Source organism: Calidris pugnax, unplaced genomic scaffold (genome assembly GCF_001431845.1).
Source record: "Calidris pugnax isolate Ruff unplaced genomic scaffold, ASM143184v1 scaffold24, whole genome shotgun sequence".
In the NCBI taxonomy this organism is placed as follows: Eukaryota; Metazoa; Chordata; class Aves; order Charadriiformes; family Scolopacidae; genus Calidris; species Calidris pugnax.
The window spans coordinates 9545493-9567612 of record NW_015090922.1 but is presented as its reverse complement, the minus strand read 5'-3'; the positions used below and the strand labels follow the sequence as shown (position 1 = coordinate 9567612).

General features: G+C 38.9%; 1 protein-coding gene across 1 annotated transcript in view; it reads right to left on the bottom strand.

Moving 5' to 3' along the window:
- Nucleotides 1–2295: 2295 nt before the first annotated feature.
- The window catches only part of MTA3 (metastasis associated 1 family member 3), a 135096-nt gene continuing 115271 nt past the window's right edge, over nt 2296–22120 (bottom strand). The window contains exons 17-19 of the mRNA XM_014951171.1: nt 20530–20684; nt 14939–14966; nt 2296–2436 (exon numbers count right to left, since the gene is read on the bottom strand). Of these exons, the coding sequence (XP_014806657.1) occupies nt 2425–2436; nt 14939–14966; nt 20530–20684 (195 nt within the window). The 3' untranslated portion in view covers nt 2296–2424. The remainder of the gene's footprint in view (nt 2437–14938; nt 14967–20529; nt 20685–22120) is intronic.

The window sequence follows — 22120 nt, the reverse complement described above, 5'->3', positions numbered from 1 at the left end:
TGCAAAGGATTCTTCCTTACCTTGGCTATTAGATGCTAAAAGATAACAGTATCAGGCAGCTGGCTGCGGAACAGGGAGTTTTGCTACCCATCTCTCTCTCTCCTCAGAGGGAAAGAAGAAAAAAATGACTTCACATCGGACTATTACAGATACTAATACTTTTGTCAAAAGCAGAAACACACAGAGATTTTACAAAACACTGGCTAGACACCACAGCACATTGACTAAAAGAAATAATTTGAGTACAAGCTTAATAAGGCAGGGTAAAAAATCCGCCGCCTTACAGCTAATGACACTTTGAAAATGAGTCTGCTGTGTGTGATTTCACTGATGCCCGAGAGAGACAAAGCTCTTTCTGTTCATGTTTTTCATACTTTCAGTCAAACAGATTGCTGAATAATCATGTTTTCTTTATTTTAATGGGTGAGGAAGCTATTATACAGAAGGTGTTTCCATATGTCGTAGTTAATAAAGGCAATTCTTACTAATAAGAATAGGTTGTCTCCGTTCAGTTAACTGATGAAAAGCCCTCCTGTTGTGAGGAAAAAGCAGATCATGTGGCTAGAAGAGATTCCTAGGGCTGCACACTTCAGCGGCTACTGGAAAAAACTGTAAGCAGATGAAACCCAGGTCTTCTCCAATTGAGTCCAAATCAGTGACATTCACTCGGGTGGTCAGGGTACTAGGAGTACTTCATGTCATAATCTCTCCTTCATATTCACCCTTTTCTTGCTGGTGAAGGACAGCGGACAAGACCTGGATCTATCGCTCCAGAAAATCATCCTCAAGTCCCTTCAGGAGGTGCTTTCTTTTTTGAAGCAGCATCTGGGTCACTGTATCAAGAGCTCAAAATCCTCCATGGAGAGTATGGCTACTTATAGGCTGAGATCACAGATTCCCTTTCAGGCTGAAATCGCATGGAAGGGAAATAATTTTTGGGGAATCACCCAGAGGTATGAGACACCCTTTACATCTTTGTCTTTCTAACTGCAGAGCTGAGTGCACGCCCACAACTGGATGAAAACCTCACATCTATACTATACTGTTAGAGCTACCTAGTACAGAGAGGGGAAAAAAAAGTCTTGAAGCTTATCTCAGCTTACTATGACATGTTCATTGTCTGACTACCTCCTAAACATCCATATGGAAACCAAACCTATTGAAGGACACAACTTGCCTCAGCTAATTAACATTACACAGCAGTGCTACACACTGGTTGCCTCTTGATTTCAAAGTAGGGCAGAGATTGTTCACCTCTAAGTACCTGAGAAGAAAAAAAGACCTGCCTCCGTTGCCATTCCCACTTTCAGGGGGACTGACAGTTTCCTACAATTAGTTTCAAAAGGCACATCATCTCTCCATGGTAAGTATCCACCTGTAGCCTTATAATCATGAACTTCAAAGCATTCTGCAAGACATCTTTTTATCCAGACATATCAAAGTGTAGAAATTATTTTGTGGAGAGACATTTCTAATAGGAAATACTGTATTTCTTCATTTTTTCATGGGAATGGCGTTCTGCTGGTTTTCACTATTCAGAATAGGCTTCAAGAAATGCAAAAAATACCCAAAGAAATAGGCGGATGCTTGCAAATATATAGACAATGGGACCAGTTCCCACTCATGCAACTAGTCCAGCTGGATGTTCACTGCCACACATAATATTTTCCAGGATTTTAAACAAAGCTAATACGGCCAGCATTTTGAAAACATTTGGCCACTAATTATGGGCACTTCCTAATTCAGTCTGTTTCAGAACTGCTAAACAACTCCTTGTCCTCATTTCAGGGTCTGGATGCTCAGCAGTTCAGAAAATCAAATCGAAAGTGACTCAAGCCAATACTGAAAAATACGAACACCCAAAGTTTGCAGCTGTTTTTCAAAACACAAGCCCCTCAAGGCTAAATCCCACCTTAAAGACACTGCAACAGTTTTGAAAGCTGCATATTTTTGTATCAAGCCACTAGAAGGCATAGACATATGTGGTGGGTGGACTCTGCATCCATACTCCTTCAGCGTGGCCAGTGCAAACAGTCCTTCCCCGACCAGCCAACACGGATGACTGGGAATGGAGGGAATAGCAGGACAATCCGGGATAGGCCTGCACAGTGAACCAGAAGTAGCCCTTGCAGACACAAGGGAAAACAAGGGCTGCTGTTGGATCCTGCCCAGAACACAGAACTCAGCCACAATCTGTCCGTACAGTGGTTCTGTCTCAAAAATGCGGAAGGTCCTGCTGTATCTGCATTCACAATTAAACATGATTCCAACATGATTATGGTGCCGATGCTGTTATATCTTCAGTGCATGATGGTTCCCGGCTCTGTTCGTGCCTGCCTATTGTTCATGAGAGACTTTGTCTTTGCAATGATCGGAGAACAAGGTGTCCTGGAAGCTCTTTTCAGCTGTGACCTGGTGAACTTCTTACGGATTTTTCTGTAAGGAGGGAAGGAGGAGAGGAGGGAAAGAAGAGAGAGAGAACAGAAGAGATAAATCTCAGTCTTTAACAGAAGACTGCTCAAGAGCCAATAACAAACATAACAAATACTCTTACCAGAGCAGGAAGGCTAGTTCATGGAAAAGAGACTTGCAGGCAACAAGAGCGAGCCCTGTCCATCAACTGATGATTCACAGTTGTCTCCAACTAGTAACTGATAATTGTTCAGTGAAAGGTGAGTTGGTGTTAGACAATATGTGGACAATAACATTTAATTATATGAAATCTTAGCCCAGAATGCTCAAATGGTGAATCCTCATATGTGATATTAATTCAGGAATGAAGGACCAAAAAAGAAAGAACCTCATTAGCACCCAATGTGAAATTGGATCAATTAGCACCTCACTTTCACCCAGTGAAAACGTTACCTCTGTAAAAGTGATGGGCTGGGAGGAATTATTATTTGCACTATATCAATTCTGCAGACAAAGGATGAGTACTTTTTGTACTGGTGCCTTTCAGGTGCAGTAAATTCACTTTAATTTTAGACTTTTATATGAAACACATTAACTACAGGTAGCCATGTTGTTTCTACTGTAATCTTATACATCCAAGGATAGTTAATTCTGAAACAAAAAGCTTTCTTCTGCTCCAACTGCTCTGTATCTCTACTGTTATAAATCAGCAACCACAATGCTGAGTGTATCCAGGGTAGATTATCAGAAAACACAGAAACGACACACACAGAGTATGTCAAGAACCACCTTCACTGGCAGAGTCCTGAATATTAGATGTTGGTGGAAACTTACCTATTTTTCTGAATTCACTCAAGTCCAGAATCCTAGCTTTCATTTAAGTAGTTTTATAAATTACAGAGATTTTGAGCTTATGGAAATGAATTAAAGTGAACTGGGGCCTTTAACACTAAACGAGACTAGGCTCTCTTATACAAACTTTCCAAGTTGAAAATGTGACCTGACTACAAACTACAGGATGATGATATGCCTACCTGCATCAAGGCTTTGAGATGGTAACTCAAGAAGGGATTTGTCCCTTTCATCTTAATGGGCTGTTAACTCTGAAACTGAAAAATGGTGGCACGTGACACTGAAATAGAGGCTCAGCTTAAAATAAATTCTATTGAATATGATAATTTGCATATTAATTTCAAACATGTATTTAGTTACTGGTTGAGTATTCCCCAGGAATGTAAGTTTCCAGTTGAATAACTGGGCTACAGAAGAGAATACAATCAAAGACAAACCCAAAAGCTAAAAATCAGGAGAATATACTGTGCTCCTAGAAGTTAAAGGGAGCCTGAAAAACACATCTATTTTGGTTAATATATTTAAAAGATGGAGAGAAGTATTCATTTTAGCTGCCTGAAAGCAGTATATCATCAGCATCTCTTGACCTGGAATACCAAATTAAGATTTAGCATCATTCAGTAATAAGCATAGCAAATGAAAAGGAAATGAATTGCCAGAAAGTGAAATTTAGGCTTTTCACATAATCCTGCAGAGACACAGAGTTACTGTTTAAGTACTTACTTTACAGGGTCATCTTAAATTAAGCCTAAAAAGGTATTCAAATGATTTAAAAAATATTGCATACTTTCTAGAATGGTAAAATTGTAAAAAATGTAACCTGAGACTGGAAGAACCACTTATTTTTAAAATAAGACATCTAAGTTTTGTAAATTCAGGTGAAAAGACAATAGCTGTTACCCACACTGATTATTAATGGGGATCACTCCAGCACAAGCTTACAGAAATGAATCCCTTTTGATATATTTGTTTACAAAACTTTGTATTTATTTAGAAAATAAATGTGGTCATTAATCATTTGAGAAGCTCACGGTTTACAAAAATGTTAGATGATAGCCCTTTTGAATTTTTAGTTCAACTTCATGAACTGCCAAGAAATTCCTACTAATGAAGCAATTTGCAGCTGACACTAAATGTAAGAATAGTAAAGTACCTGAGATTACAATTTGTGATTATTGTGTAAAGTCAGTAAAGTCAAAAGATGTAGTTAGTCTTGTTAATTATTATTTTGAAAGTAGCATGAAAAAAAGCAGAACATAAAAGGAGGAGTCATCAGCATGACATCAAGCACACCACAAAAAGTCAACTCTTCACTTAATATAAATGGAAGTAGCTCTATATAGACTGTCAGAAGAACTAATCTGTTATGCACTCTAAAAAGACAAACCACCACTTCTATTTAAACAGGTTTGTGAAAATGCTTCCAGAAATTAGCTTTCTGGGATATAGCCTTACATAAATAAAATTGGAAGGATGGAAATTTCCACTGACTTCATTAAGCACAATATTTAAACAACCATTTCACTAAACTCCAAAACTGTCCTTTTTACTGCAAAAAATATAGAGGATTAAGAGAATTGAAGAATTTAGCATCTAAATACACTCAAGCTTTTTGAGAGGCATTGATCAGGTTTTAAAATGCTTCAGAGCTGTTTTTTTTAACACTTAGACATGCAGGTTGTAATAGTAGCTGATGAAAGGCAGGAAATTCAAAGATAAGGTTGTGGCTCGCCTGTTCACTCCAAGCACTTCAACACGCTCTCCTCCCTCCCCCAACGACACAGGGAATTAAGGACAGAGTCACCTTTAATGTTCAATTTCCTGTCCCTTTTTCAGTTAATACCAGCCATATGTTTTAATTACATAGAGCTTTAATTTGCTGATGGCAAGTAAATGGCTTTAATATCGGTAGCATTGATAACGTCCTTTGCAGTTGTTATGAAAGAGTAATTGCCATTTTCCCCTGCTTTTTCCATGGACTTTTGTACTAGTACTTGAAGTATGATCTGTTAAAGACTTCATTTGAAATGTGAATTAAAAAGTGTTTTAAAGCCTTGTATTTCTAGTCCTCCTGAGACCAAAGGTATGAGAATGAATCAAACTTTTAACAGGTGATTGGTATATAAAGCCCACTGTGCTCATTTTTATGTCAAATGTGATGCACTGCTGCTAATGTAGGAATAAGGCAAATTCTCTATGTCTGCATGATACTTCAACTAGTAACTGCAGATAAAGGTACGTAAGACCCCTGGCACCTATTCAGGGAAAATATGGAAATGTACATAAGTACCACATACTATTAAGACCTATCTTCTCTTTGCAAGTTCCATACACGGACTGGAACCTACTGGGTAGAAATAACAGTTAGGCTGTATAGGGCATTTATACCGTCCTTAAATTTAATCTGTCAAGCCATTGCAATGAACCAACCCTTTCTAAGGATCTAAGCAAATCCCATGTAACTAACCATCTGGTGAAGCTGAGCACAATCCTATATAATCTGTTATGGCCACTTTCCTCAGAAATAGGATAGCTGGTAACAAAATTTCTCATTTGTAAAAGCTGACTCAAAGCTCCCTGCTCGAATTATGCCACGCATTAAAACAGCAGCAATTTTTAAGATTGAATAAAATAAAGAAAGTTGACCTTCAATTGATGTTAGTCAAGAACATGTTTTTCAAGCCTTTTCTAATGGGAGTTAAAGGCATTACTTGCTTTAGCTCTATTGATATCAGGTGCGCGTCTGTTACTGTTTCTATATATAAACTGTTGAGCACCAGTCTTGCCTCCTCTGCATTAGTTTCAGAGTTGTGATGACTAGAGTGACTTTGGTCTACTCAGCTATACCAACAGTACTTAAGAAATAATACTAAACAAACTCAAGTTCTGACAGGTTTTACTGGGAGAGAAATAAATTTCATTGAAAGGTCCACTGAAATTTTATCTGATGACAATCATAGCTGAAATTCCCTGGACAATCCCTGAACATTCCCTGGACAATCACAGCTGAAATTCCACTTAATCTATAGATTGGGGTGAAGTATTATGGTATGGCTTGTCAATTGTAAACAGCAATTCAAATGTGCCAGGTGCACAAAATGCTGCCAACCCTGGAAGAAGGTGGAGTTTTAGACACTAACTACAGCAAGGCAGGATTTTGCATTCTCCCTCAAGTTTTACGTGAAACTTGCAGTCACTCTAACCATCAAGACATTCAGAGAGAAAAACTAAATTAAAACAAAAAAAAATTCTACACAAAGATTCATGAAGTTGCTGCTGCTGCTCCAGGGCAAAGTAAATTTTCAGTGCAAGCTCAAGGCCAGTTAGCAAAAACAACTATTTAAAAAATAACCATCATTCCTTGGGGATTATTACACCTCATTATCACTCATTTCTCTGAGGGCTTCTTGTATCCAGAGGTACACTATAACATTCAGTGGATTAAATTACAAGAGGGGCCACTGTTTTAGGAGGCTGATGGGCTTTCTATTAATTTCAAGAGGCTTTTACACAAAGTGAAACGCCAAAATGTGTGCAATGCTGAGTCTGCTCAAAGAGAATTTAACTGGGATGAAGCTGTAGGCACAGATCCTTAGAAACCTGACAGGTGAAAGAGGGACTGAATGACTCATAGCACTTCTACATTTCTACCTGTGTGGAAATGAGAAGCATCTTATTTAACTGTCTATTTGGCTTGCTGGTTTAGACATCCTTTCCCCCCACCCCATCACTTTGAGGCTAAAGCTTACCCATATTCCATTAAAGTTTTAATTTAACCTCAAAATGACAGACAGTAGGAGAAATATATTTGGAAGGCAGAAGTGAGTTGACACTGATATGCCTTTTAAAAATAAGCTCCTTTGTGAAATGTTCATTTATTAAACAAATTGGAAGTGCCTTAATAAGCATTGGACTATTGGAAAGCAGTTGCCACGAGCCACTTAGTTACATTATGAAACTCATGCAGATGGCAGATAGAGCGGTACAACCTTTATAAGATGAAACAGGAGCTGCTGTAGACATGCTAACATCATTTAAATGTTTTAAGAGTTTGTCTTATTTTCTCCTCCTAGCAAGGAAATGTTTTCCTTTGCTGGTGTTTATCTTCCAATTTTGTATTAATATTTATGGAGCAAAACTGTTCATAGAATCATAGAATGGTTTGGGTTGGAAGGGACCTCAAAGATCATCTAGTTCCAACCTCCCTGCCATGGGCAGGGACACCTCCCACTAAACCAGGTTGCTCAAAGCCCCATCCAGTGAACAATAATTTATAGACATACCAGGTACAAATTACAGTGTCAGATCTTCCTAAGCAGCTCAATAGACCATTTTCAAGCATCAGACCACCTTAAGGACTTCTCTGGTGTTTTGTGTTTCAGAGCAACAGCTTATAGCTACTATGTATATCTGTAAAGCAATAAATAATGGGGTTTGAGCTTTCCTTTACCTGGAGGAAAAATCCAGGCCAAGTGCTTAAACTGTGTGGTGCCTGACCTGTTGCATGGCACAGGCCACCTCTCTGTCTGCCTCTTTCTACCTGCTGCTGTTTTAAATTCTATTCAGCTCAAAATCTCCTCAGGGCAGAAACCATCTCTTTGTCTGCATTTTTAGAGCGCCTAGAACAACAGGAACCTTACCAGTTTTGAAATTATTTATATCCAGTTTTACTGCAAACAACTGGCATAGGCTTTGGAAAAATCATCTTGTTCAACAGATTTCTTCCATGCTTTCATTTTCCCTGAAAATGGCGCATTTTATTAATATTTTAAAGTGGTTTAGTATGCTAGGAGAGAAGGAATTAAAGAAGTGGAAAGTCTTATTCTCAGCATTACTATTCATTTTTCAATTGAATGCTGAAACTGAGGAAAACTTCTAACTCCTAAGAAACATAAATAGATGCTGCCATACAATAGTCATCACATGATGTCCAAATCTTAAAAATCAGCTCATCTGTGAGCTTGGTACTTACCGCCAAGAAACTGAAGTTACTGCTAGGACAAGAAGATTACACATCAATTTCAGTGCAACGCTGACTTCTTACAGAAGCCAGCAGCACGGAGGCCCTACCAGACCGATTTGAGGTGGGCACAGCTTTAAAAAGTCCTTGATCTAGTTGGTAGGAATGATGGGCACCACAGAGCTCGATATGGATCAAGCAGCTGAGTAACCCAATCCAGCTGAAGACGTCCCTGCTCATTGCAGGGGGATCACATTAGATGAACCTTAAAGATCCCTTCCAACCCAAACTACTCTATGATTCTATGACTTGCCCTTGCATCTTGGGTGGAGCTTAGTTCACTCAGTACGGACGGTGTCTCCCATCACACACCACTCAGCAGCGACCATGGCAGAGGCATGCTCAGAGCCACGATCCTCAGGCAGTTTTCCCCTCAAAGAAGGGAGGCAGGCAATTCTTTGGATTCATGATGTTTCACCACAGCGTCCAGCTTTGTAGAATGGATTAGAACTGACAAGTCCTAGTAAAAGTGGCTCAATGGTATGGGTAAAAAATAAATTATTCATAGTCCTTAGAACAAAACAACGGCTCAGGCTTCAACAGACTTGTAACCTGAGCTACGGGGCAGCTGCTCTGCACCTTATCTGAAATTCATTAGCCTCTCCTCAGTTACCATCGACTTCAGAGGCTGTAAGATATGAAGCCTGCTCTGTTAGAGAAAGAGCTGCTTAACCTCCCCTCCCCATGAACGCACACACAAGATCACTGCAGATTTGTAGGCATCCTGGGAACCCAAGGAGCTGGAAAGCCTTCTACAGCTCACAGGCACAAATACCAGAAGATCTCAAAGCAACTCCTTTATTCTTCCTAACTATATCAGCGGAGACTGGGGGAATTCCTATACTACATAATTTAAGGGATTTTCATTACCATCTACTTATTTTGCAGAAGGATGGCCACTCTGTATATTGATTAAACATCCCCTGCTATTAGATGAAAATATTACCCACATGGCAGCATATATTTTTTCCTGAGACGGGCAAGAAATTGGACAGAAGATGCATCAGAGCTGGCTAAGAGTGGAATGCAATGTGCTTTCAACTACTCACTGAACATCTTGCCCATTAATTCACAATTCCAGCATTATCCAGAAATTAAGATAACAAAAATGTGCAGAACATACAACTTCTGTTTCTGGCCTTGGGCTACAAACGTTAAGTACCATTTCCCCAGCAACATTAAATACCGTGTTAAAAATTTTCAAAAATATTGTGTTAACTAAATATGCTTATTTAAGTCCAAGTTAACAGAAATCATGTGGTCCATAGGGGAAAAAGATAATTTACTTTTGTTGCTGATTCTAACTTAGACATACTTTGAACACCCCGTCTTACATTATTTATTAGGAGAGCTGTTTCAACACAAAACTTTTTGTATGGCTTTTTGTTAGTATTTTTGTGTCTTTATTCCCTTATCTTGTTTGATTACTTCAGAGTAGGTTTCATCTGATGTTTTTGGCCAGGACACTGTGTTTACAGTTTATAATACAGCTTATAATATTACCTGAAGCTCAAAAAAAAAAAAAAAAAAGACAGTATTTTTCCTCTTTATCAATTATGCATATACTTTTCCGGGAATAATATATGTATCAATAGAGTATATTTGGAGGAGTTTCTTGGCATTCTGGTTACTTGCTATTAAGCTAGGACTGAAAATCAAAATTAATCAGCCTTACCAGAAACTGTTGGAGAGCTGAAGCTCTCTCACAAAACCGTCCCCTGGGACTCGGCTCCACGCCATCAATCTCTTCTATAATCAGCCCTTACTCTACACACAGAAGCACCAATGCAGAATACGTACTAGAAATCTGTACTGTGGCATTAACAGAGGAAAGCTTTGCCACAGAATGATTTGATGCTAATTTGTAAGGTCAGTTCCATTTCAAAGATTGGATTTTTATTTTGATTTTTAATATTTCTGTTATGAAAAGTCTATTCAATTCCATTTTCTGTCACTCATCCTGCTCTCCACTCTAATGGCCGCACTTTTCATGTCAGTATCTCATAGCATAAGCTGGACTGCTTAATTAAAAACTACACAGCATCCGTAAGAGTAGGTAAACATCAATATTATTCAAGTTTACAGACAGAATGGTGGAGCTACTTAGAGGTTAAATTAGTTATCTGGCATCTCACATCAAGCAACAGAAGACAGGTAGGAATTTTAAAGTGCCTATCTGTGCTTTTCCCACTAGAACACCACTTCTATTGTGTTTTGTCAGGTAAATATTTTAGCCTCTATCCATAGCAAAAGTAAGGAAAACAGCCAGCCACTTCTCCTTAGATGTTTGACAAGAACTGATAGTTATCTCTGTGATTGGCTTTCACAGCCACAGTCATTATGTTCTCTTCTGTATTTTACATTTAAAATCCCTATGTAGTTACTTATGCAAGCTTTTTCACAAAGAGACCAACTACCATTTGCTTCTCCACAGCCTTACTTACATTAATGCTTCATCCTTCATTTAAAAGATCTTAATGAGTTAAAAAACAACAAACCCCAAATCAACCAAACAAAAAACCCAACCCCCCTCCCCCTCCTAACCCACCCACAACCTATCAGAGGAGAGTAATGAGTAAACGATTAAACATATACACTGAAATCTAGACTAGCTCAGAAGTAAGTCCTCTGTCATTTGAAATGAAGATTCCAATACAGGACTACTTATAAATGAAAGTAAGCGGGCAGTTCTGGGTGAATTTTAAGACTGTGAGGATCAGTGACATTATATTTTTGAACACATTCACCACAGTACAGTTTTATCATCTTCCTTGCTATTTAACTTTAGCAACAGTGTGCTCATCACAGAACTTACCTAGTTTTTAAATCTACACACACATTATTGCTGTGTATTTCTCTGCCTTCAGATGAAATGATTATTAAGTGTCCAGCTTCTACTAATTGCTATTGCTCGCATGACACAGAAATTGTAAAAAGGAAAGAAGATCTCTTAAGACTGATATGGTGCAGTTTTTGAGGATCACGATCATCAATAGCTAAGATTTAATATGATAAACCTCTGTGGTTTAGGCATAAGACTGGTGAGAGCAGACTTTACTCTAGCCTTGTTACAGGTAACAATTGTACAACTAATCTTGTCTTTATCTTTTCTTTGATATTTAAATATGCAGAAGTCTATGCTGGTCTGACAAGTTAGCATTTTTATTGTTATTTTGTATGTTTCCCAAGACTTCAAAAGATAAATTGGCTTCCCATAGAAAGATGCTTCTTTACAGAAAAATTTCTTCTTGCTCAAAACTAAATTGGTTTTACCTCTCACAATAGAAAACGACCAGATATTACAAGATGACACATTCCCACCAGGGATGTAGATTTAGGAAAAAAGCTGAGCAGCAAGCTAACAAAAAGCTAAGCCCTAAGACCTTCAGTTAAAACATCCTGTAAAGAGGATTGGGTTCAGCTACATCAAATCCTCTGCACAAACACAAAAGCCAGCTTCTGAAGGAAAACCTTTTGAAATGGCCAACTGTACTGCAGCAAATTCAAAATTTGTCAAGAACACTAAGAAAAGAGGCTAAGAGAATTGCATGATGTCCCAATTTAACATCTGACATATAAGGTGCATTATTGACCATGTGTATAGTCCAGCTGACAGACTGCCCTCAGTGGGGGTCGGGCATTTAAGAGCTTTGCTGAATTGCGTCCGGAAGGTGTAAGAAAGTGAGTGAAATTTATGGAAAAGTTAAGTACTTATACAGGAGCTTCTCCAGCAACATTTGTTCTAAGACAACCCTTTATGAACTTATTATCTTCCCCATGTTTCACTTAAGTTCTTTTTTTTCCCCCCAAGTTTCCTAAGACAATAAAATTTTGCAAATAGTCTCATTTCAGAAATTATATTTCTCTTCCCAAATATAAAATGCTACTTCTGCAGCTACTGTCTCAATGTGAAACAACTTTTGTTAAAGGGAGCAGAGAAGATTTCAAGCGGTTGAGTAACATCTCTAAATGTGTCACTGCTCTTTAGCTGAGTCACGTCAATTAACCACATTCAAGCCCCTACCTAAGACGCAATTGCAAAATATACTTTGGTATCTAAGCCACCACAGAGAGGCAGCAGATTTGAGTTTCTGCTCACAGCAGGGTAGGATCAGAAAAGATCATTTTACAAGATCCAGTGGTGTGACTTTTCAGGCAGCAGTAACTAGGTCATTTACAACCATCTGTTCTTAGCCTCAGTCTCCCTGCGGTCATGACCAAAGCTATGCGCTAATTAATTTTCACCTGCTAATCAAGCAGAGACACCTCTGAAGCTAATATATCATCCAGTTTCAGTCAGCAGCTTCCGGACTGCTGTGGACAGCGTTTCCATGAGATTTTATTACCAATAAATGTAAAAAGCTTTCTCTGAAAGAAGATGCCCTGTAAGGCTTCTGACCTGCTCTGTGTACAACAGCCCTGTGAAAGAATAAAGTACTTTTCATCTGATTCTTCAGGCAATTCTTCTTCAATTGTCTAGAGGGTACGTAGACAATTGCTTCCAGATCTTCAGCAAAGAAAGCATTTAGGCACCTTGTTAATTTTGATACAAGAAGTTAGGCATCAAAATGCTTGGAGATATAGACTAAAAGACATGCTTGAGGTCTCACAGGAAGTCTGTGAGGGAGCAGGGAACTGAATCATATTTTTAAGTCCTACATAAGGACTCCAATCACTGCAACATTCTTCCCCCATGTAGCTTTAAACAGGGCAAGTAGCTTACTACAATGCCAGTGAAACTTCATCTGAAACTGTGAGAAGATTAATACATCGCTCCAAACCAGAACGGCTGTATTTCATTTGCTCTGAAGACTCATAAAGCAAAACTCCTAATACCATATGCTCTTCAAACCTACCAGCTCTAACTAATGGCACAACTTATACTGAACTTTGGGGTTTGTTACGTACACATTTTCCATGTATATACCTATTATGCTTTTTATAAGTTAAAAAAAATAAAATTTACATTTCTCAAATTAGTTGATTTTAGCTTCATGGAATGATCCTGCTTTTAAAATATATCCATAAAAGCTGCTCAATGACAAATAAATAGCAAGAGATTATGAACTGGTTTCTGTACCACTAGTAGTGATTCTGTATCGCAGTACCTTAGCTACAGCTCAAAGAAGAAGTATGATTTATAAGGTGTGAACACTGCACAGCATTCATCAACAGTCCATGTCAAAGAAGAAGCTCACAGAAACCATTAGACTATGGATTTTCACTCTCATGAGTATATAACAGCTTTGAGCAGTAGCCAGCCAAGTAGGACGGCTCCCAAATTGCAGCAAGGACAGTTCCCCAATTCCCCATACGCAGTATCATCACAGGGACTCGAAAGGGTTGTCAGCTCACCTATACTCAGCTGCAGCCAATCAATAAGATATTTGCAATCCAATCAATGAGGATTAGACATAATTCTAAGGGATATATTCTGTAATCCCTGCTTTTCAAGATGTATGACAACTATATAATACAGCAGAAATGAAGGAACCAGAAAATTATATCCTCAGAGTCTGTTTTTTTGGGTAGAGGATAACAGAGCTGGTGCATCACATTCTCAGGCTCGCAGCTGATGCTCGCAGGGTGCAGCCAGGCGGCTTCATGCAGTCAGTTACAGGCTGGGGTGTCACGGCCACAGCACCAGGAAGGCAAGAACTGAAAGTGCACTGTGCTCTGGATCCCAGTATGGTGAAGTTCAAAACTAGGACCCTACTTCAAAGAAAATTGCCTCATCTTGGTGCACAATTTTTTTTTTTTTTTTTTTGCACAGCTGGAGACAGCTAGAAAAAAAAAAAAAAAGAATAAAGGTACCTATGAACACTTGTGTGATATGAACTGCACATGTGAAGAGGAAGAATGAGCAGAGCAGTTAGCACCGGAACTCTGACTTTGATCTAGACCCACACCTATGTGCTGTAAATCACTGCCCGGGCACTGCAGACTCACTCCTCCACTCTTCCCTTTTCTCCCAGCAACATGGTACAAATGGTAACTCAAATACTCTGCCTGACCTTGCCTAAGCACTTATTAAAATGCATGTGGGGAGGGAGAAGGATCAAGGGCAGGTCATTCCCAAATCTTAATATTGGTGATATTTAGAAGGGTTTGGTTTTCTGCTGAGTTTTCAGTTTGCTTTTAAAAGCACACGTTAGGGTTTACAATGGTAAAGCTGAAATGCAGAGAGTGCTAGCAGCGTACGCAGGAGCTGGAAGGACTGTGAGCACCAGCATCACTCTCCCCCTCTTCTGCAAGAGAAACAGACCACTGACAGCATGGCAAGACTCAATATTTTGCTGAAGCTGGTCATGAGCCTCACATTCTCTCCTTTCTCAACATGCAACTTTGATTTTAAGCTTTTTGTGTGTGCTATGAGACATGCATAAAAAAAAAAAAAGAAGAGTGGTATCAGGTAATTATCACAGCAATTGTGATATCCTTAGTAGTACCTCAACAAATCAAGGGAAGCTTTTCCTTTTGGAGAAAGAATGTAAAGTGAAGAATATGAAAATTGCCTATATAATGCTGCCACAAGGATGCCTCCCAAAATCATTTTACCAGCAAAAAGGAAGCAATGTCTGCTGGGAACAGATAAAGATCACGTTCTAATTTTAGCACTTGCAGTTAACTCATTCCCAATGGAGTTGCACTTACCGTGAGAAGGTTTCTAACTGCTTCAGCACTGAAAGGAAACAAGCATCGAGTCATTCAACTGCAGTTCTATATGCAAATATGCTTTTTGGCCCATGAAGGGAAAGCATATGGAATCTGCTGCTATAACCCATTCAGCCAAACATTTCCACACATTTCTTAAAATGCAAATGCTGAGAAAAAAATTTTCATTTTCCACACAGTGTTTTATCTGTCCCTATACAAGTATGATCATTAGCATGCACGTGCATTCTCTTACGGACAGAGCATGTGTATAGGAACTGTATGCACAATGCATACCTAGAACTGGTAAGAAAAGTTTTAATCAACAGATTCATTTCCCCTGACATCTAACGCCTATATTACTAATTCTAGTCACAGATTATGATTATGTCTCATATAACTCAATAGATATTAAACTGAAATATTACATTTTTATTAAATTTCTGGAGACCATAATATGAACTGGCCCGTTTTTTCAATTCTTATTTAACTCCCAGAATGGTGACTCAGTATAAAGAATTTAATTTCACACAATATAGTCATTTTCTTCATTAACCTCTGACAGGGCCTTCAATAGAATCCACATCACAGCTAGTCAACAAAAGGGGAATAAAACCCAGAAAGCTTCCTTATAGCTCAGGTGATCTAGTACAATGTCCTGAATAAAATTCTTTTATAGTTATGAGAGTTTTGCTTTATCCTAAAGCATGCACTTAGTGCTAGGAGAATCCTAGCAGCTAATACCTAAGTGTATTAAAAAGAAATAAGGAGACTCCCTTGGTGAGCAGTGATAAATGTAAGGCTCTTCAAAGAGTGACTTTTCAATGAATTGTGTAAACAGATTTGCACTTTAGAATAAAATCTGGAGCTAGCTATTTTGCAGCAGGGAATGAGAATTTCTTTTTCATTCAAAAAGGGTAAGAATAAAGAAAAATACAAAAATGTTAAATCCGACAAGTTCAACGCAAAATTATGATGTAATGTCAATGTAAGTGTTCTTGCACTGTCACCTGGTTTTCTGCCTAGATCCCTGCTGTGAGCCTGTGACTGCACAGAGGTGTGGAAAGCCCAGGCGAGCTGGACTCACACAGGCAGGAGGAAGGTATCTGAATGGAGAGTGCAGCTCGTCACTACAGCTGAAATTGCAAAACTGGGGACCTCCATATTTATTGGCAAAATTCACCGAGCATGCTGATAGGTATTCAGGAAGGGAAAGTACATATATATGTACAGATATAGATCTATACGAAATTCATATGGGTCATTCCTTCATGGCACTAACATATCCCTCCCCCAAACATGCCAGGGGCTGTAATAACTGGGGCTTAGCCCCATGCTAATATGCAGCCCAGCTTTGTGGGGGCTCAGGGATTAGAGAGAGGGGAATACAAATGGGAACTATGCTGGCATTTTTCTCCAGATGTGCAGAGGAGAAGGAAACTGCAGGGGAGGAAACTGCATTTAAATAGCCACAACTTTAAAATAAATAAATTTTTAAAAAGCTGAGATGTATGAGGATGCACATTACAGCTGATACAAAGTACACTCCTGTTCTACTCTGCAGAGCAGATCAGCACCTAAAATGCGTTGAACTTCACATGTAAACTCCAGTATTTTTGTTTCAGTGATACATATGCTCACATGAAATTTTAAGCATACCTGCTGGCACTGATGAACTGTGGTCAGAGTGAAGAATACTGCCCTAAAATTCTAAGGTAAAGCCAAGGCTTACCTTGGAAAGCTTAGATGCTAACCAATTCCTACAATTATTTTCACTACTCTCAATATTTAGCTCCCTACTTTTCATCACTACATGCATCTGGAATCTGTCAGCAATTAGATATACAATCTTTAACTTTACCAGAAATATGACTGGTGCTTAAATTCAGAGGGGGAAGGATGATAATAATTTCTTTTAAAATATCTTCTAAAATGGAGCTACAGGCATAAATATATTCATCTTATCTATTGATAGATAATAAAATTTAAAATTCTGATGTTTCACCTCTTTGGCTTAGTCAGCATGAAATACACTGGTATCTTATTTAGTTTAGCAGCATTTTTTTCTCAACCAACTATTGTAGTATATTTTTTGTAGCTAAATATCTGAGAAAATTTACCTCCTAGACTCCTTACTTCATGTTTTATAGAAATATGCATCTTGAACCTTAATTCATTGAACAAACGAAAATATTTTACAACAGAGAAATGAAAATTGTTATGGACTGTTGTGAAACATTGTACTGAAAAATATTTTCCCTTTTGCAGGCTGTAATTATATTGAAAAATATTTTTCCTTTTGCTGTAATTAGCATGTGTCATGGCAATCCCTGGTATCAAGACAGGCTGGGGGATGAAGGGCTTGAGAGCAGCCCTGCCAAGAAGGACTTGGGAGTACTTGTGGGTGAAAAGCTGGACATAAGCCACCAATGTGCATTTACAGCCCAGAAGGCCAACCATATCCTGGGCTGCAGCAAAAGAAGCAGGTCAAGGGAGAAGATTCTACCCCTTTATTCTGCTCTGGCAAGACCCCATACCTGGAGTGCTGTGTCCTGTCTGGGGCCCCCAACATAAGAAGGACATGGACCTGTTGGAGCAGGTCCAGAGGAGGGCCACGAAAATGATCAGCGGGCTGGAGCACCTCTCCCATGAGGACAGGCTGAGAGAGTTGGGACTCTTCAGCCTGGAGAAGAAAATGCTCCATGGAGACCTTATAGCAGACTTTCAGTTCTTGAAGGGGGCTTCTAAGAAAGATGGGGACAAGCTTTTTAGCAGGGCCTGTTGCGATAGGACAAGGGGTAATGGTTTTAAACTAAAAGAGGGTAGATTTAGACTAGATAGAAGAAAGAAATTTTTTACAATGAGGCTGGTAAAACACTGACACAGGTTGTCCAGAGAGGGGCTAAATGTCCCATCCCTGGAGACATTCAAGGTCAGGTTGGCTGGAGCAATAAGCAACCTGATCTAGTTGAAGATGTCCCTGCTCATTGCAGGGGGGCTGGACTAGGTGACCTTTAAAGGTCCTTTCCAACCCAAACTATTCTATGTGCCTGTCTTCCATGTGTTTTAATGACCAGACACACATGATAAAACAGGCATGAACCAGATGCAGTATGAAACAAGTGCCCTAAAGAATGAGTTGTTACCTTGACTCAAACAGGATGATTATTTCCAAGCTGAGTGTTCAGAACATATTTAAACATCCAATGGCTGCAAATTGGCAACTTTTTTTTTTTCATTCTATGGCAGGGCTAGATAAATTGCTGCTTTTTCACCAATGTCTCCTCCCTAGATAACTCTTCACATTGCAATTATATTGCATCCAACTGAGTCATGGCCATGCTCAGCTGTGTGAACTCCTATCACAGGACAGGCTGGCTGTCAGGAGCTAGTGTTCATTCCCTCTTCCTCCTTCTTCCCCCAAAGAGCAGAACATTTAATTGTTGTCTTGGGCACCAGTGCATTCCTAGCAGCAGAACCAGGTGGTGCTTTCCACTTCGAGCTGCAAAGGCCAGAGGCAAGTGAGAGCTGAGAGGAGAACAAGCTACACCGTCTCTTCTAAACAATCTTAGAGTTAAGGTGGAGGGAATTCAAAGGATCAAAGGAAAAAGAAAGGAAGAAAGCACGCCTGAGGTAGGGGAGGAATCCATGGGGATGGCATGGGGACAGAGGGGAAAAAAAAAAAAATTAAAAATGGAAAAGCCCTGTGAGAGAGAAGGAACAGATCTCATGTGAAATAGAGCTTCAAAGGATAAAAAGTTGCTGTCTTCCATTAGTCACAGTTTTGAAGATTAATGTGAGTGAGGCACTACTACTCCTTGTCTGTTGCCAACACAGAAGGAAGGTGGGTGCATATGTACTGACACTGAACCTACGGCGTTAGCTCTGGTCAGACTGGAAACGGCTGTACTGGGGCAACTCAACCCACACCAGTCCTGGAGCACTCCCTCTGTGCTTCAACACTGGCCACTGATGCAGCACAACATTTTCAGGCACCTCCTTGTTTAAGGGAGTATCAATGAGGTCTAAATGCCCTATGCTCCCCATACTGGGAGATTTCAAATGGCACTCTTTAAACTTTAAATGATTTGGAGAAGAGCAGCAGATGCAGAGTCCTTGAAAAAGCCCCTTTCTCACCCACCACCATGAATGTGGGAAGGGAGCCAGTGCAAGTTCTGCCTTGCTGCCTGGCCTGGGCACGGTGTCTGCAGCCATAGGGGTGGGGAGGAGGATTCCCTGGGGTGGGAGCAGGCAGGGCTACCAGGGATGATTTGCAAAGGCAGGACTCATCTCATCGTACTTTGATCACCTAGAATTGAAACATCTAGTCTAGGCCAGTTGCCTGGGCTACCTCTGAGATTAGTGGGGAGGGACAAACACTGTCAATGTAGGATTTACCTCATCCTTTGACAGTCACTTCTCTATAATAATTGAAAAAAACAGTGAAAATTCTAAAACTTCTGAAAGTTACCAGTCTCACTTTGAGTGTATAATCACTAGGGATTAGTCTGATACTACTTAGCTCTTTGCATCAAACAACTCTCAAAATAGTGAATGCTATCAATCTTTTCTACATATCACAAGCCTAAGAGCTCATCATCCTCCTACCACTCCCTCTGAATTGTTGCATTCCTCATAGAAAAGAAAAATGCCGTGCCATATTTAATTGATCTTGAAATAACCACAAAATTGTCACATACTAGTATTTTGACTTCCCGAGCTGAATCTACCATACATGGGAATAAACATGCACATTTTCCTGGGTTAGCTCTATATTTACGTATGTTCTTCCTCTTCCCTCATTTTATTATTTACATTTTTGTTCAACTACCAGCTTTTCTAGACTTGTGAAACCATCACAGAAGTGAGAAGCAGTCTGATGTTACTTGCTGTAACAATCCTCTTGCTTAAGCAAGATTTGAAAGGTTTTTAAAATAACAGGCCCAGCAACCACAACTTAAAAAAGCAGAATGTAACTTCTTGACTTAGTCTAAATTAAATCATGGAATGGCTAGATCTTAACAGGGGAAGAAAGGAACAGAGGAGCCTCCAGAAAACTAGGGACTTTTCTGTGGTATCAAGCTTACTGCGAAAAGCAAAAGCTCATTAAATTTTACCAATTAATCTGTAAATGCAAGACTGAAAAACATGATCATCCTAGTTGCTGTTAAAGGAAATAAATTTCTAGCATAGAAAAGATGCTATCTGCTGTGTATTTCTCTATTGTGTGCTATATATTTTTCAAGTTCTGAAAATTTTAAGAGTATAACCTACATTGTGAATGCATTTACATTTTGCTGAACGATCAGAGGTGCCTTAAACTTCATTGTATATGAACTACAATTACTAACAATAAAAAAGTTATAATCTTTGCCACAGAGAAGCAGCCCTGCCTGAATAAATCTTATTAGTGAAATACTGGTAATATTAGTATGGAAGAGATGATAAGTTGGGTGTAAATTTTGATGTAACACTGCTCTTCATTGTAATGCAACCTCAAATAGTAACGTCAAAAACCATTACTCAAATAGTGGATAAATAACATGTGTGCAGTGAAGCCTCATTCCCTGCTTAGATTTAATTTCTCTTACCTGGTCTCTTCTGTAGCTATAAAGAAACCATCATCTGAAGCATCAAGCCAATTTTGCCTCTGTCTCTTGATCACTGGGACGGTGCTTGTCTTAATGGCACTTGCACTGGCTTGCAAGGCCTTACCATTGGTCATATGAATATGAGGAGCAGCATGCTGAAATCATAATAAAAGAGAAAGGTATTTACTGGAGAATAAGCATAATTCTGTTAGCTAATTCTGCTGTAAAGAGCAGCCTATACACAGCACCCTCCTCAAAAACCAGCTAGTCTTCCTCAACCAGTACATGGGGGTCAAAAAACACCTTGTGAGCATTGACGTGTTTTACCCACAGGTGTTAAAGCTCTGTAAAAACTAAATTAACTATTGCTAATGCTGTTTTATACAAAGAGAAACTGAGGCATGAATCAATGCCATGAACTAAGCAGTTCCGCAACAGAAACCCATTGATTTTAGGAGAGAATTCACATAACCTAAACCTTTACCTGAAATAAGTATACAACAGGAAAGCAAGTACTCAGATCTAGTGAGAGAAGCTGCCTTCTGATATATGAAAAGGAGAGACCAAAAATAATGTTTTCTGTATCATCTATAGGTAACATTTTGGAAGAGTATCCCATGACAAATATATTAATTTGGAAATTTGAATCTTGCTTCCCACATGACTAATTATCAGCAGACAAATTATCAGACTAACAAATAACACAATTTGATTAAAACAGGTATGACAGAAGACCTTATACAAAGATGGAAATATGCTTACTTTCTCTCACATGGATTCCACACCATGTTTTCTTAGGAAGAAGTACTATCTTTGTTGTGAAATGATACCAGTATTCCACATTATTGATAGCATTTTTGTAACATCCCGAAAATGTGCACAATGCTGCACATTCATGGGAATACCTTCTAATTAGGGGACCATTTCCACAGCCACTGAGTAAGGAACGGGCTGGTACCATCCACAAAAACTAGCAGAACAGAATGCAAAACCGATCTCTTATATCATGTCATTAAAAAATAACAGCCAAAAATAATGAAAAAGGACTTAATTTCTTCTGCACAATTCTTACACTCATATTTAATGCACCATATTCACATTATGCCACAACTTTCATCACACCCCAATCCAAACCATTTGCTCCAGTCAGTAGGAAAAATTTTACGCATTTGATTAAAAATTCCATTGTTCATTATTTTAGTGCAAATAAGTGAACAATCTCCTCTATGACTCCTTAGATATGATGTAAAAAAATCCCAAACAACAAAAAGAGCAATATCAAATTTGAGTCCCATGTAACTCTTTCTTAGAGGTAAACTGCTTTCCTTTTATTAGAAACAGATAAGGTTTATGGTGAATTTTGTTGTTGTTGTACAAGGGGCTGTAAATCTATCTTTGTAGTCCCTTTAAATATTTGCCTAATTTTTTCCATTTTTTTTATTCAGTGTCAAGATTGCAGTTTGGTGTTCACATTTTTTGCATTGGGTTTGGTGGGGAGGAAGAACTAAAGGATGTGCTACTAGAAGTAATTCAGCTGTTATTGACAATAAATTCCAGACAAAATACATAGTTTGGATTAAATTAGATATTG